The sequence below is a fragment of the Pezoporus flaviventris genome, unplaced genomic scaffold (genome assembly GCF_033815535.1).
Source record: "Pezoporus flaviventris isolate CSIRO_AGI_PZ_B2104156 unplaced genomic scaffold, CSIRO_AGI_Pfla_v1 ptg000006l, whole genome shotgun sequence".
Taxonomy (NCBI): domain Eukaryota; kingdom Metazoa; phylum Chordata; class Aves; order Psittaciformes; family Psittacidae; genus Pezoporus; species Pezoporus flaviventris.
Window position 1 is genome coordinate 11542775 of NW_026892554.1, and position 14611 is coordinate 11557385.

The window sequence follows — 14611 nt, forward strand, 5'->3', positions numbered from 1 at the left end:
AATCTGATTAAATTTCAAAAATAATTGTGCTGAAAATGTTTCTGCTGTTTTAGGTTCATAAATGTATTTTATTTTCAGCTGAGTATAAGGTTCTATGCCCTGGAGGCGAAGGGTTCCGACCAAATCCCATTACGGTTATATTAGAAGGTAATGTTTACATTTTCCTGTGTTTACACAGCTAAAAATATGAAACTCTTCAGCCAGTGTTGCTTTTCATGGAAAAGCATGAATTAAATATTTGTGGGTTTGTTTGAACAGATATTGATGAATGTCAAGAACTGCCTGGACTTTGCCAAGGAGGAAAGTGTATTAATACATTTGGTAGCTTCCAGTGTCAGTGTCCATCAGGATACTATTTGAATGAAGAGACTCGAGTGTGCGATGGTATGTAGCCTTCATTTTACTAGTCTTCTGCTTTCATTCTTAGAAAACGATTACAGATTAATATGTAGAATTAATCTGTTGTTGACTAAGCAGTGTAAAATTTAATGATGGGAAAATTGGAACAAGTTGGAGCCTTGCATTGAGAGAGAGAAAATTCCTTCTTGACCGTGTTGCAATATATGCAAATTTGTGTTTAAAATCATCAGATTTTGATCAAAACCAGAAAACCTGTCAATTTTTCTTTTAGTAAAGCGTAATTTGCTAACCAGCTATAAAAAAGTAGCTGTTTGGTAATGGGTAATGAATAAGCAGTCAGATAAGAAGCAAACTTGTCCTATGAGTCTGCTGGGCTGGTTACAGTGTGTCAATGCTTTTTTCCACTGCTTATTTTATCTCCTGCTGATCTTAATATCCAGTTGAAAGTACTGTACTGCAAAACATTATCCTTCCGCTAGCACAGTCAGTAGTGCATATTTATCACATTCTAACATGTCAGGTTGCATTGGATATAAAACTTGAAGCAACCAATCAAGTCCTTAAATTTCCCATTGTACAGGCTGTCTTCATCCTTCTAGACTGTTAATAATGTTAATATAATACTCATTATGTGTCAGATACTGCAGAAATACAAAAGATTCAGGTCCTAAATTAAGGGTGAAGTGCTTCATGAATATTGTGCTTATGTAGCTCAACAAATGTTAAAAGCTACCTCTGTATTTTTCCTTAGGGGTGTGTCAAAGGTACTTTAAAATGGTAAAGCTAATGAAATGCTTTTGAAATGTTAAGAACTGGGAGGGGGGGGGGGGGGGGGGGGGGGGGGGCAGTGTTTTGTTTGGGTTTGGTTTGTTGTTTGTTAAACAAAGGTTAAAGTCTCTTGATGAATTAAACATGACATCTTGTGTTGGGAAGGTTGCTCACTTCCCTGGTCAAACAGACTGTTTTAGCATTACTTACTGAAATGGGCACTCTGCAGGGAAGAGTTTTGGTTCTTGTCCAGACTGAGGAATCCAGAATGGGTAGGATCCTCAAGTACTTTTTTTGTGCAACAAATGCAAAAACCAAATTGCTGACTCTGAGACTGCCTAGACATTAGAATTCCCTTCACATCAGAGTCAGGCTTTCCATGGCCACCTGTGCCACCACTTCTTTCTCTGTGTGGGCATTGCTCCACCATGACCACACTCAGAGCCCCTTAGCTCTCCTCCACTGGTACCTTCCTACCTCAGGTGTTAGTGAGACATTTTTGTTTTCAGAAGCACAATGAGAAATTTTCCATGGCCACTCACTGCCTTTTGTTCTCTTCTAGATGTGAATGAGTGTGATACACCTGGCATTTGTGGACCTGGCACATGTTACAATACTGTTGGGAACTACACCTGCATCTGTCCTCCTGATTACATGCAAGTCAACGGAGGAAACAACTGCATGGGTATGGGTTGTGTGTTTTTTAAAGCTTTATCTTGGTTCTTTGGGCCAGAGCTTTACGGGGAACAAATCTGAGCTATTTCTCTGAATTTAGTTACTCAAGAATTAACTAAATGGCAGATCAAGCCTCTTCGGTAAATTTCAGTAAATAAAACAAGGCTGATCACTTTTAATACATATTTCAGTGCCTCATCAGAATTTCTCCTTCAAGTTGATGTTTTCCATGTTTATCCCTTCCAAATTTCACTTCAGCTTTAAAAGCTTCTATATGTGAAACACTACTAAAATTACTCAGACCTCACAGAATGAAGTCACAAGCTGTGTACAGTTCTTGGGGGGAACCATGAACTAGCTTGTGTTTTTCAGTGTTGCGTAAAAGGCCAATATGAAATTCTTTGGGACTGGTCAGTGTTACAGCCATGTTGGTTGCTCTTGAATATTTGTGTTGCTAACTTTTTCATACATTTAGAGTAATTTTCTAGGGACAAGCTATTCTGTAGTATTCTACAGTGCTGCAGCATCTACTTGACAGGACTTGAAAAAGTACCTGTGTGAAGGAGGCATTGCTAATGCGTTGGCCTGGGGTTTTCTTCATTTTCACAGATATGAGAAGAAGTCTGTGTTACAGAAATTATTATGCTGACAATCAAACCTGTGATGGTGAGCTGCTTTTTAACATGACCAAGAAAATGTGCTGCTGTTCCTACAACATTGGACGTGCGTGGAATAAGCCTTGTGAACAGTGTCCTATCCCGAGCACTGGTATGTTTTTGCATTGCAAAACCATGGTAACATTTTAATATTAGTGGGTGTAATATTTTTAGAGATGCATTGACTTTGTCTGCTCTTGTATGTCTGAAATGAAGGGATTGATTACTTTTTTGACCTGGAGGTGATCAGCCCCAGTCACAGTGAAGGCATATGTGGAGTGGTTTGTGTTCATGCTGGTGGGCCATGCACATATGGTGTCTGCTGTGTCTCAACTACCGATAGCCATGGGTTTACAGAGGTACCTTGGTCTTCTCTGAGAATGGTCTGTGACAAGCAGCTAAATGTTAAAATGTGGGAGGTTTTGGGCAAATTGCATGAGCATACAGAACTCTTACCCTGGGTAGGACTGAAAAGTTCAGACCAGGACATCCCACCCTGCTACGAGGTAGTTTGCTTCAAGAACAAATTTCCTAGGCACTTATTCAAATAATTTCCAACTTAGGGTTCAGGTTTTTTAAAGTCAGATCTGGACTTGTATGCAAAAACTGTAATGCACAGAGATAAGCATATGCAAAATAAAATCAGCATGTGATCCCAAGCCCTCTGTATCTTTTTATTTGCTAGTTTCAGTGGCCTTTGAATGAGAATCGAAGTGCATACTAACTACATCTCATGGTGAGCCTTGAGGAAGGGTCTGTATACGTCTGCATGCCCTGCAGGTGCTGAAGGAGAAGAAGAATTTTCTTGGACAAAGGATGTAATGAATTTTGACTGTTGATTAATTCTAACTACTGTAATCACTGCCTTGTTTTCCTGTTGCAGATGAATTCTCCACACTCTGTGGAAGTCAAAGGCCTGGCTTCTTCATTGACATTTATACAGGATTACCAGTTGGTGAGTTGTAATTTCTGTTTTGAAATAAATTCCATGCTACCTCTGCCCAGGGGAGAGGGAGGTTTGTTTTCCCAGTTATTTTTTTCATCAGAGGAATAACAACTAAACAGCGTAAGGGAGTTCAACCCTTCATTAAGTCTGAGCCTGTGAGTGCTCTGCCTAGCTCCTCCTAGCTGGCAGCAGTGACAATTGCTGCTTGTGATCAAGGCAACATAAAGCACCAAAGAAACTGTAATCAGGTCTACATGAGCAAGGCACAGATACTGGGAATAAGAGGTCTGGGAGTAAGGCCAACCAGCATTTGGTCTGAGAGGAATTAGGAGTCTTTCCTTCAAACTAAAGCAGAGATTTAATCTGCCATTTCACATCAGTCCCCCTGTGTATTGGTTTGACACGAAAATCCTTTTTTCTGCTCAGCTGGAATATTTCTCACATATGTTATTGTGTGTAACATTTGAATCATGAGTAACAAATTGCAAAACAAAAAGAAGGGAGATAATGAAGAATTCTAAGACAAGGAGTTTAGTAAATCCCTGATGGGACTCTCTTTTGTTTTTATTCACACAAAAATGCAAATAAGAAGCAGATAATGTGCTCTGTAACAAACAGAGGCAGCATATACACAGTAATCAGGTTCTTTAGCATTAAGCTATTGCTGTGATACAGTGTTGAGCTAGTTAGGTGGAAATATTTCCAGTAAAGTGGGGATGTAATTTCTGAAGAAGTTACAGAAATATACAGTATTTGTTGTTTACCAGGTCATTTCATAGAAGCAAAGTCTCCCTTTCAGCCCTTAGCATTAGCCCAAATTGTTGCTCAGCCTACTCAAGCTAATTGGGCCATTCATCAGCATCTCCAAGGAGACCTTGGATCATGCTAACATGTATAGGTAAAAGCTGCATCTGTAGCAGCTGACATGTGCCAGGAGTGCTGCAGTCAGAAACAAACTGAAGCACCATCCCACAGAGGCCACCAGTCCATCCCAGTGCATGCAGCATTATAGTGGGAATGGTCCACACAGAGCTTTACACTGTGCAAATCACAGGTTTTCCCTGCTGCTTTGGGATCTTGGCAGGTCTTACTAGCTGTAGTGAGACTCACCCTGCTGCTTTTGCACAGGAGTTGCTCATGTCCCTTAATTCTGTAGGCACAGGGCATGGGACTGTGACAATTTTTACTGAAGGGAGAGATTTTGGAGAAGTCTCTGAATTCTTTCATATTGTCAGAATGTTAAAGATGTATAACTTAGGGACCAAATAGGCATGACATTTAATTGTAATAGCAGCTGGGGTTTTTCTCTGCCAAAATCAGTTACTTAACCCAGGTGTACATAGAGCATTGGCAATTTCTGGCTGCCTGGCTTAATTAATCTAATGAATAGCGTGTTGGCAGCACTTCAGATGTTGCCTGGCATTGGCAATTTCAAACTGTTTCATAAAAATCATGGAGTCATAGAATAGTAGGGTTGGAAAGGACCTAAAGATCATCTAGTTCCAGCCCCCCTGCCATGGGCAGGGACACCTCCCACTAAACCATGTCACCCAAATATGAAAGGCTTTTTAAATTAACAAGGGTAAAACAGTGCAAAACTGACCCTGACGAGTGTCTGTGTTCAGTTGTGCTCTCCTGTGTTAAACCAAAGACAGTTACATTCTCTCTGTCTTTTCTCAATGACTCCACTGTAATACTCAGGAAGATGAGGAGGTTCACCAAGAGCTGTGGGTGGGAGACATGAGGAAGGGCGTGTGCCACCCTCTGCATTCCAGTAAGACAGGATATATCTTCACTACAGTGAAGAGTCAGAACTTGAAGAAATAGGAAATATCTATATTTCCACAGTTTGGAATGACTCATTGTCTAGTGCAGTTGGGAGCATTCTGATGCTCTCATTATATATTTAATAATTCTCTTAAAGATAAATGCATAAGGACATACTTTGTAGCAAAATATTTTGTGAAGTGCTGCTTTACAAGTATTTAAAACACTTTCTTCTTGCAGATATTGATGAATGCAGAGAGATTCCTGGAGTGTGTGAAAATGGGATCTGTATAAACATGGTTGGCAGCTTCCGATGCGAGTGTCCTGTGGGTTTCTTCTACAATGACAAGCTACTGATCTGCGAAGGTAAGAGTGCTGAGCTCATTGAGAGAAACAGGATTCCACCAGCTGGCAATTCAGACACTGGCGAATCTGGTATACTTGCAAGTCACCCTTAATGAGGGGAGAATAGTGGTATCAGTGTAACAAGTCTGTGTTAATTCAGACATTTTGAATTCTTTTGCATAGAAAATACCAGATTTTCCATCAGATATCTAAGGCCTTGAAGGACCATGAGTCAGCAGTCATGGGAAGAAATATTATTTTTCACATTTGACAATAAAGCCAGGAAAAGAGATGTAGTCTTGAGTCAGAGCATGAGCACAACTTTTTAATTCCAAGATACTTCTTTCTAATGGAACAAAGATTTCTGTAAATAATATAAACACATGGTACTTTTTTCCAATTCACACATTTCCTAACATTGTATTAGTCAGTTTAATGGAGACACTGAAGACAGCGCTATGCTGTCATACTCTGGAGTGGGTTATGACTACTGATAACATAGGTACTGCAAGCAAGACATCGAGAGTTCCGAGTAGAAGCATCTTGTGGATGCTGCTTCTAAGTGAAACAGTTACATTTCTAAGGAATAAAATTCTCTTTTTGCAGCAGTTCAAGGAAGGAAAATAGTTCAAAAGTTTTGTCTACTGATAGCCAAGAGGGATTTTGATTCTCCGTTATGATCAAGGGAGATCCTCATAGTCTCCAGTGGAGATCTCTGCAGGCATAGCAGCTTACTTACTCTGATTGCAGTCTTAAGACTGAAATCTGCCCAAGTGAAGTGTTGCAACAGGCCTTTCAGGCACCCTCCTTCAGAAAACCATTATATAAGTTTCTGTGGAAAGGGATGTGGAGCATGTAGGTTTGGGATCATGTGGGTTTGGGAGCATGTAGGTTTGGAAACATGACCAAATACCCGATTTCAACAATATATTGGTGTTTGGTTGGTTGGTTTTTTTGTTTACCAAAATTAGAAAGAAATTTCTCCGTCAGGGTAAGGTAATACTCCTACACTAAAACTGAAGTGGTTTGATGTCTTTCTTGTGTCAGCTTACTATAACAATCCAATTCCCTTTTTGTATTGACAGATATTGATGAATGCCAAAATGGACCAGTGTGTCAGCAAAATGCAGAATGTGTCAACACAGCTGGTAGCTACCGGTGTGACTGTAAACCTGGCTATAGGTTCACATCAACTGGCCGCTGCACTGGTGAGTACTTCTGGTGTGACTGTGCAAAAAGTAGTAGATTTTAAAAGTCCCTTCAGAAAGATGGTATACCAGATGATCTGGGCTCCAGGAACCCTCCTTGTAAAGCCTTTTAGGGCATCCCATAAACATTCTGGTAATTCCCAGAAGACTAATGGACCCATCCCACAGAAGCATAAATGACAGTTAAATCACCGGAGAAGACGTTTGTCTTCCACTTTATCTATCAACTACAGGCATTTTTCTTTAGCCCATATCACGTCTAGGGAAGAAAGATGAAATGATTCCCTGCCTTTTGACTATTTTCTGACACTTAAAATTCAGCTGTGGTCCTGACAGGGACCTTTCTCTCTATAAATTCTTTGGGTTTTCTTATAATTTACTAGATGTGTTTTAGTAAATTTTTTGCCACTTGTATTTTTACAAATACTTTGCTGCTTTCTGGGGTCTCTGCTGATAAAGTGGACTTATTTGCTAGCCCATATGCAATAAGCAGCTTAAAAAGCTTATTGTTAAACTTTCTAACTTTTAAGTGGCTTTCAACAGCCCCCTGAACATTATTTTTAAAGTCTCACTGAGTCCCACTCAGTGGGACTGCAGTTCTCTAATCTATTTGCTTTTCTTATAATATTGTAGTCCAAAGAGGCATTCATGTTATCTTGATTACTTGAAGAATTACAGAGATAATAAAGACTGCTGTGGGCCAAGCAGCTGTAAATACTATATATATTTCCGAACAAAATAATAATTACAATGGGAACTGGTAACATTTTCCTTGGGTTTTTGCTTCTGAGTACTTGGGTTTTAGGAAGTGTACTTTTCCCTGCAGTACAGTTTTTCATTGTTTCATGTGACCCTTTAGGGAAAAGGGTGTAGGAGCAACCAGAGCACTACTATGAGAACTAAAACTTTGTTTTGTTAAGCTATGCAATGGCACATGTAAATATTCAATATGTTCCTAATGCAATTGTTGTTATGGGTTCGTTACAGCAGTACAGGAAGAGCCAGGGAAGGTTCTGATATGGGTTACAATACTACACATGAATTGGCACAAACAGTAATACTTCCCTGTATTTTGCTCTTATTTTATACTTAGTGAAAATAAAGTCACACAATTAGAGTTAAAATAAAAGTAGTTGATAAAGTACTTGATCTAGCAAGGGAAGGAAATTCCCAGCCCTCTGCTGAGAGCAGAGTGCTAAGCACCTTGCAGTGCTAAATCAGTTATGTTACTGCATGCAGATTGATCACACTCCAGTAGTTACAACTTATGTTACCAAAACTGATGTATCACAGCCACTAGTACTACGAGTAGTGCATTTATATTACTATCAAAATAGTGTTCTTCTGGTGCTATCTATTGTGGTATAGTACTTTTTCATATAAACCCTTTTTTGGCACTTAAGGCAATTCTGCCTCCCAAATTTTCAAAAAGTTGCTGTGTTCTTTATTTATTCTAACAGAAGTGACTTTTCCCTTGGACTTTAATCCATGCCTACAGAGCACCAAAGAGAGTTCTAGTATTTCTTTCAACTCTAACTTTCCTGAGCTGTGATGATTAGGAGTTCTTAAGACAGCATGGTTTCCTTTCTGCCTCCTTTAGACTCTAATTAGCAGCAGTATCATTAACATTGGGAGACCTTGGTCCACAGTGAACACCCATCCAAAGTGTGTTACTAGTGGCCCCAGCTGAGGTATAGTAATACTGGCAATAGAGGCCATCAGGATTATCCATGTGCCAAGTAGCGTGTAGAGAAGTAGTAAATCTAATCAATTCTAATACAGGCTTATGGCAGCACCTCAGTTCTTGTATTTTGGAGCTGCAGCAGACAAAATGCCAGGAAGCCTATTGAATCAAAGCAGCTTTTGCTGGCAATGAGGTCAACAGAAATACCTCATTTGATTCATGTTTCTAATTTTTCACGAGGAAAATCGTCCTGGATTCTGCCTGAAAGCACTTGTAGCAGGAAGCAGTCAGCTGTTAAACAAGTGTAATAGATGCCCTGCCAATCATAAGGCAGCATATCACATGCTGGCAGGATAGCTTTCCCCATCTCTCTTGCAGAATCATGCAGTTGAGTGTTTGATGTTGGCAGATCATTTTATGAATCTGTATAACAGTAACTCTTCTTGTTGTTTGATCCTGCACAATGAGTAGATAATCTACAATGCATTTTATCTCTCTGTAAGCTTAATCAGAAAAGTGTGGCATTCATCTTCCTTTCTGTTTTGTGTGATTTCTGTGAGGTAATCAAGCAATTTCTGCTATAATCAAATGTAGCTGAAGGCAAGAAGTTGCTTTCATGAGAAGGATGCAAACTATGATTTGTATGTGGCTTTCTTATCTACTGCAATGTAGAGCACTCAGAAATCTTCATGCCACTAATTCTACTTTCGAAAGCCATGGTAATGCACTTTCCCTCAAGTAAGAATTTGGTTTTGGTAAATACGATTTTTATGCTAAATTTCTTTCAGCCTCACAAATATAAAAGATAATTTACAAGCAAATAACCCCTTTTCTGGTATTAACTTAGTAATGCTTTTGTAAATTAAAAATACTATTTTAAATTAGGGCTGTGCACTGATTCTGTCATGGCTGTTGCTCCTACATCTTTCCAGCCCTGCAGTTTAGAGACCTTAACTTCCACTGTGCCTCTTCTTTTTCAGATCGGAATGAATGTCAAGAAATTCCCAATATCTGCAGCCACGGGCAGTGTATTGACACTGTTGGAAGCTTCTACTGCATTTGTCACAATGGTTTCAAGACCAATGATGACAGAACAATGTGTGTAGGCAAGTATATCAAATTAAGCTGTACTTTGGCTTCCCTTAAGATAGTTACTAAGTCTGTCTTCTCTGTCATAAGGAGTTGCATTACAAGAATTGAGATTGTGAGCCATTTACTACCAGCAAAGGTGTGGAAACACCAATAGGTGGCAATTAAGAGATGATAGGAACTGATAGTGAATGATGAACATCTCATTACAGTGGAGTGAACCTTTAAAAATACATCTCCTGTCAAATGAACAGCTAATGCTTTTACTTTTCAGGAAAATGTTCCATTCTTCAAATTTTCTGAACCATCTTGTCTCAATTATTCCTTTAAGCAAGAAATTTAATAGATGAATATTGCAATACAGCAATTGTATACAGACTACTTGTTAACAGAGTAAGTGAAAGATAGATTTCTTGCTAGAAATGTGCCCTTTTCAGAAACAGTAATCTTTATAAAGGAGATTCTGTATTTAACCTATTCACAGCTGTTAGCATAGCGTCTGTTGTCTGAGCAAGATGAGATTTCAGAATGCTTATTGTTAAAGATAGCTTAGACTTACTTTGGGAAGGGCTAGAGAGGAGCTACAGTTTGATAAATTACTGTTGGACCCTTGATTATTTTTGTAGATGTTAATAGCAAGTGTGTAAGCCTATGTAAAATCCTGGGGAGAATGGCAACCTTTTTCCCTTCAGTGTTGGCAGTGGGATAGCTACAGACTTTCCTTTCTTCATCAGTAATTAAAATTCTTGCTGCTTGTTTTTTTCTCCTTTGTAGATATAAATGAGTGTGAGAGGGATGCCTGCGGCAATGGAACCTGCAGAAACACCATTGGCTCTTTCAACTGCCGCTGCAACTTAGGGTTCATCCTCTCACACAACAATGACTGTATAGGTAAGGAGTGCTGGCTGAGACAAGTTACCTGTTTCTAAGACTTTCTGCTTCTAATGAAATTACCACTAGCGACATCTTCTCTACTAAGTTAGGATCGCACCTTGCATGTCTGCAGGATTAAAGGCAAAAAACTATTTCTTCGGTCTGAGAAGGCCTCTTTGATTATTCACGGCTCACTTTCTGTAGCCATTTAAATGTGTGCATGTGATATATGCCATTCCTGTTTTTAGTATTGCTTTGGCAGTTTTACAACATAGACCAGCAGAGGTGTTTTTTTTTCCCCTCACTTGCTTTTGAAACGGGGGATTGTTTATGTATTATCAGCTACTGTGCCGATATAGTCAAAACAGAAGTCTCACCTACCAAATTCCGCTTGCTGCAGGTTTCTTATATATCTTTCAACATTATCTTTCTTAGATGTGGACGAATGTGCAAGTGGAAATGGAATGCTCTGCAGGAATGGTCAGTGTGTGAATACAATCGGATCCTTCCAATGTCTTTGCAATGATGGCTATGAGGTGGCTCTGGATGGAAGGACTTGTATTGGTGAGTGCTTTCTTTTAGGGTAGAAAGTGCAGGAAACCTTATGGATATGTTCTTAGTAAAACAGAAGAAGAGGTCAGAGAGAACCGTCGCACTGTCATCGTTGTACCTAGCAGAAGAAAACAGTGACAATAGAATGAGAAAAGCACTCTTCTGCTCCTTAGAAGTTAACAGCTATTATCTCAAATGAACTGTCCATCTTTTCTTTTAGATGTCAATGAGTGTGCATTGGATCCTGGAAAATGCTCACCAGGCACATGTCAGAACTTGGATGGGTCATTCAGATGTATCTGTCCTCCTGGATACGTTCTGCAGAATGACAAATGTGAAGGTATGTACAGAACAATCCTCCTGTCCTTTCCCTAGCTACTTCCAGTTGTTGCCACTTTCCTCTGCTTCTAAACATAAATAATGTCTTTTGTGGCAGTGTACAGTACTGAACTGTAGCCACTAATAAGTCACTCACTTCCCAGAAAAAGTCTCCAATTTTTATTTGAACCAGAACTATGCTATTTGATCCCAAGAAAAATCTAATCCCAGATTTTTTGGTTGATGATACATTGCTGATGTTTGACCACTGCGTGAGGATTTGAAAACTAACCCTAGATTTTGCACCTGGATTTCTTGTTCCTCTTTCTGTCTGTTCCTTTTTTTTTTTTACCTTTCTGTTTGTCAAATATGTTAGATATCAGTGATGATGTAAGGTTACATTTTAGGTAGTACAGCTGCCAGTGTAAACATTTCTCATCTCTTTAATTACTTTTCTTATAGACATTGATGAGTGTGTGGAACAGCCAGAAATTTGTGCCCTGGGCACATGCAGCAACACTCCAGGCAGTTTCAAATGTCTGTGTCCAGAAGGCTTTGTGTTGTCTTCCACAGGAAGGCGATGCCAAGGTAAGTTCATTCCTATTTTCTGGCATTTGAAAATTTGTTTGCTGTTTTATAAAAGCCTTATTAGCTGTCTGTTTCTAATATAACAAGGAGACTCTGGGCTCAAACAGTGTTTTTCACAAGGAAAACATGATAATACTTTAGTTGGGGCCAGGTTCTGTCTTGCCCTAACATCTGTTAGTCATTAAAGAGAACATTGCAATAAAAGGGGTGAAGATAATGTTAAATGTACCAGGTTAAGTGAGGAAATTGCGTTGCCCTTCAGCCCTTTCTTGCACCACTGAAAGAAATGTTGAGGCTACTTGGACTCTGTATAGACTTGACAGGTCTTATATGGAGGTGGACCACAAACACAGGCAGGAGACTACTGCAGTGCACTGCTAAAGGCAGCATTTCCAGGAATAAGGCTGTTCTCAGCACTTATCAAATTCACCATAACACTTGTTATATGCCATTCCTCTCCACAAGTGTGTGGCTGGAAAAAAGATCAGTGGAAAAAATTTGCAAACAGTATTGTGTGGACAATAAGCTCTCATCTGCTTAGAAAAGTCTGAAGCTCATTTTGGCTCCTGGATTACCACATAGACTGTTCAGAGTCTAAACATGGGCACTAAGACAGAGATCAGATGCTAGAAGCCGAACATGTTGTAATGAAAATCCACAGGTTAGTTTATTTTGTGGATAGAGAATAAGCATCGCCAATTATGTAGTTATTTTAAAGACTTTGGAAATAATTAAATAGATACATCATTAAATGTCCTATACGCAGTGTGCACAGTGGGAATCACTGATGAGTAAGACCTTTATAAGGACCTCTGTAGTTATGCTTGGCACAGAACAGTGATGCATGTTGACACCATAGTGAATTCTTCACTTCACAGTGGGCTAAATGAAACTGTGGTTTTGGTAAAAATGAATCCAACCTGCAGTAAATGTTCATCCAAGTCTCCAAACCACCATACAGTTTGGCACAGCTACTTCACTCAACTTCAAGAAAGCAGCATAGCTGGTTTAGCTGTGCTTTTGTAGCTTGTATAAATGAGGTTTCTTCAGTTTGAGGGTGGTGTTTTCTTCAGGTAAGGGAAAAAACAAAATCACAAAATACCCGCCCCCCAAGAAACAAAATCATAAAAAAGGATGCAGCCTGATCTTCTCCTTTATGAAAACAGACTTTTGTTTACACGTAATGTCAGAGGAAAATGCATGCTTGGGTGTATGAAGTGTAAGTGGGCTTCTCCCCATCCCCTGGAGAAGACTGGTTGTTTTCTTGGTTTAGGTTTTTTTTTTTCCAAGTATCTCAAGCCAAACCAAGTTTTGTTTAGAACTTCAATTACCTCGTACTTCTGTAGAATCTGGACATTGCCCAGCATTGATGCTGCAGCCGGAAAACTGGATGAGCAGCTGCTTCCACAACTGCCCTGTTGCTGTTCCCCTGCCAACACAGGGAGCTGCCAGCTCTTTGCCTGCTGGATGCTTGTGGTCTGTGATCTCAGCTCTGCTCCAGCATCCTGGTTACCCAGCTTAAGGAAGTAAAATATAGTGCCACTGGGCCAGTTTTCTTTGTGTGTGCCTCAGGGAAGAATGAGGAAGGAAAAAAGCTATTGAAAATTGCTTCTTATTTTAACACTACACAGTATTAACATTGCAAGTTGATTAAAATCTCTTGACTCAAGTGATTCTTACTAATAATGAAATATAAATAAATTAAGCCAATATTCAGCTTTTACAAAGAGGAGTGAGGTGAAGAGAGGGGGAGTACAGCCCTTCCATCTCTGTTAGAAAAAAAGAGAAAAACTCGTCCTTTTCTATGACTTTTCCATTGCTTTCCTTTTCTGAGGTAGGAAGCTCCCCTCTGTCTCCAGATCTTCTCCAGTCAGGGACAATAATGCTCTGTCCTGATGGACTCAGGTGGAAGCTTGGTGTCTGGGGAGGAGGGAGGAGTGTCCTGTAATTTTGCAGTTAACATCTCTAAGTGAAAACTCTGCCAAAGTCACCCTAACTGCTCCTAATGAGTTTTTCTCTGTGCAGATCTGAGAGTGAGTTACTGCTTTACCAAATTTGAAGACGGAAAATGTTCTGTGCCGAAGTCTCGAAACCATTCCAAACAAGAGTGTTGCTGTGCCTTAAAGGGACAGGGATGGGGAGATCCCTGTGAACTCTGCCCAGAGGAAGCAGATGGTGCGTTTTATTGACTAGGCTACCTTACTGTCGTGAGAGCCTCTCATAACTGAAAGAAGATTGGGATTCTTATAAGAAGGAATTAGGAAAAATAACTTTGTGGAGGTGTTTAACAATTGTCATCTGTAAAGCAGAGGCCACTGCAGTCTCAAAAAACATATTCCTTGCATTGTCCAGTCTCAGGTCTATTCGTTGTTTGCTTGTAGGTTTCTTAGTATGACTAGGAGCTGAGTATTTTGCTCTGGAGGTGTCACATACAGAAAGCAGGAAGTAGCAAGTAGGTCCTTGATAGGCTGTGGGTGGAAATACCTGCAAGACATAAATGGAATTCATCTAATTGCAAATCAGTGTAGGAAGGGGTACCATAAACACAAAATCTAATGTAAAAAAAGATAGCAGTCAAACTATATCCATGTCTGAATCTCCCTGTTACATTTGTGACTACATTTTGTAATTAAAAAAAAACCTAAATTTGCAATCTTATTAATATGAATGACTTGCAAAAATAGAAGAGAGTGACAAAATACAGGCCTTGATGAGGGAAAGTCTCCCTAGGCTGTTGCTAAAGAAATACTTTCCTTTGTTAGTACCCTTTGTAAGACTGAGT

At 39.6% G+C, this 14611-nt stretch overlaps 1 protein-coding gene across 2 annotated transcripts in view; it reads left to right on the forward strand.

Moving 5' to 3' along the window:
- FBN1 (fibrillin 1) overlaps positions 1-14611 on the forward strand; it is a 152253-nt gene that overhangs the window by 120426 nt on the left and 17216 nt on the right. The window contains exons 40-52 of one of the 2 annotated variants that reach the window (XM_061446885.1): positions 79-147; positions 259-384; positions 1691-1813; positions 2413-2571; positions 3343-3414; positions 5413-5538; positions 6603-6725; positions 9390-9515; positions 10273-10389; positions 10807-10935; positions 11144-11263; positions 11704-11829; positions 13855-14004. In XM_061446885.1, the coding sequence (XP_061302869.1) occupies positions 79-147; positions 259-384; positions 1691-1813; positions 2413-2571; positions 3343-3414; positions 5413-5538; positions 6603-6725; positions 9390-9515; positions 10273-10389; positions 10807-10935; positions 11144-11263; positions 11704-11829; positions 13855-14004 (1566 nt within the window). Of the gene's footprint in view, positions 1-78; positions 148-258; positions 385-1690; positions 1814-2412; positions 2572-3342; positions 3415-5412; positions 5539-6602; positions 6726-9389; positions 9671-10272; positions 10390-10806; positions 10936-11143; positions 11264-11703; positions 11830-13854; positions 14005-14611 lie in introns of those variants that run through there. The other variant, XM_061446884.1, reaches the window with a different exon arrangement.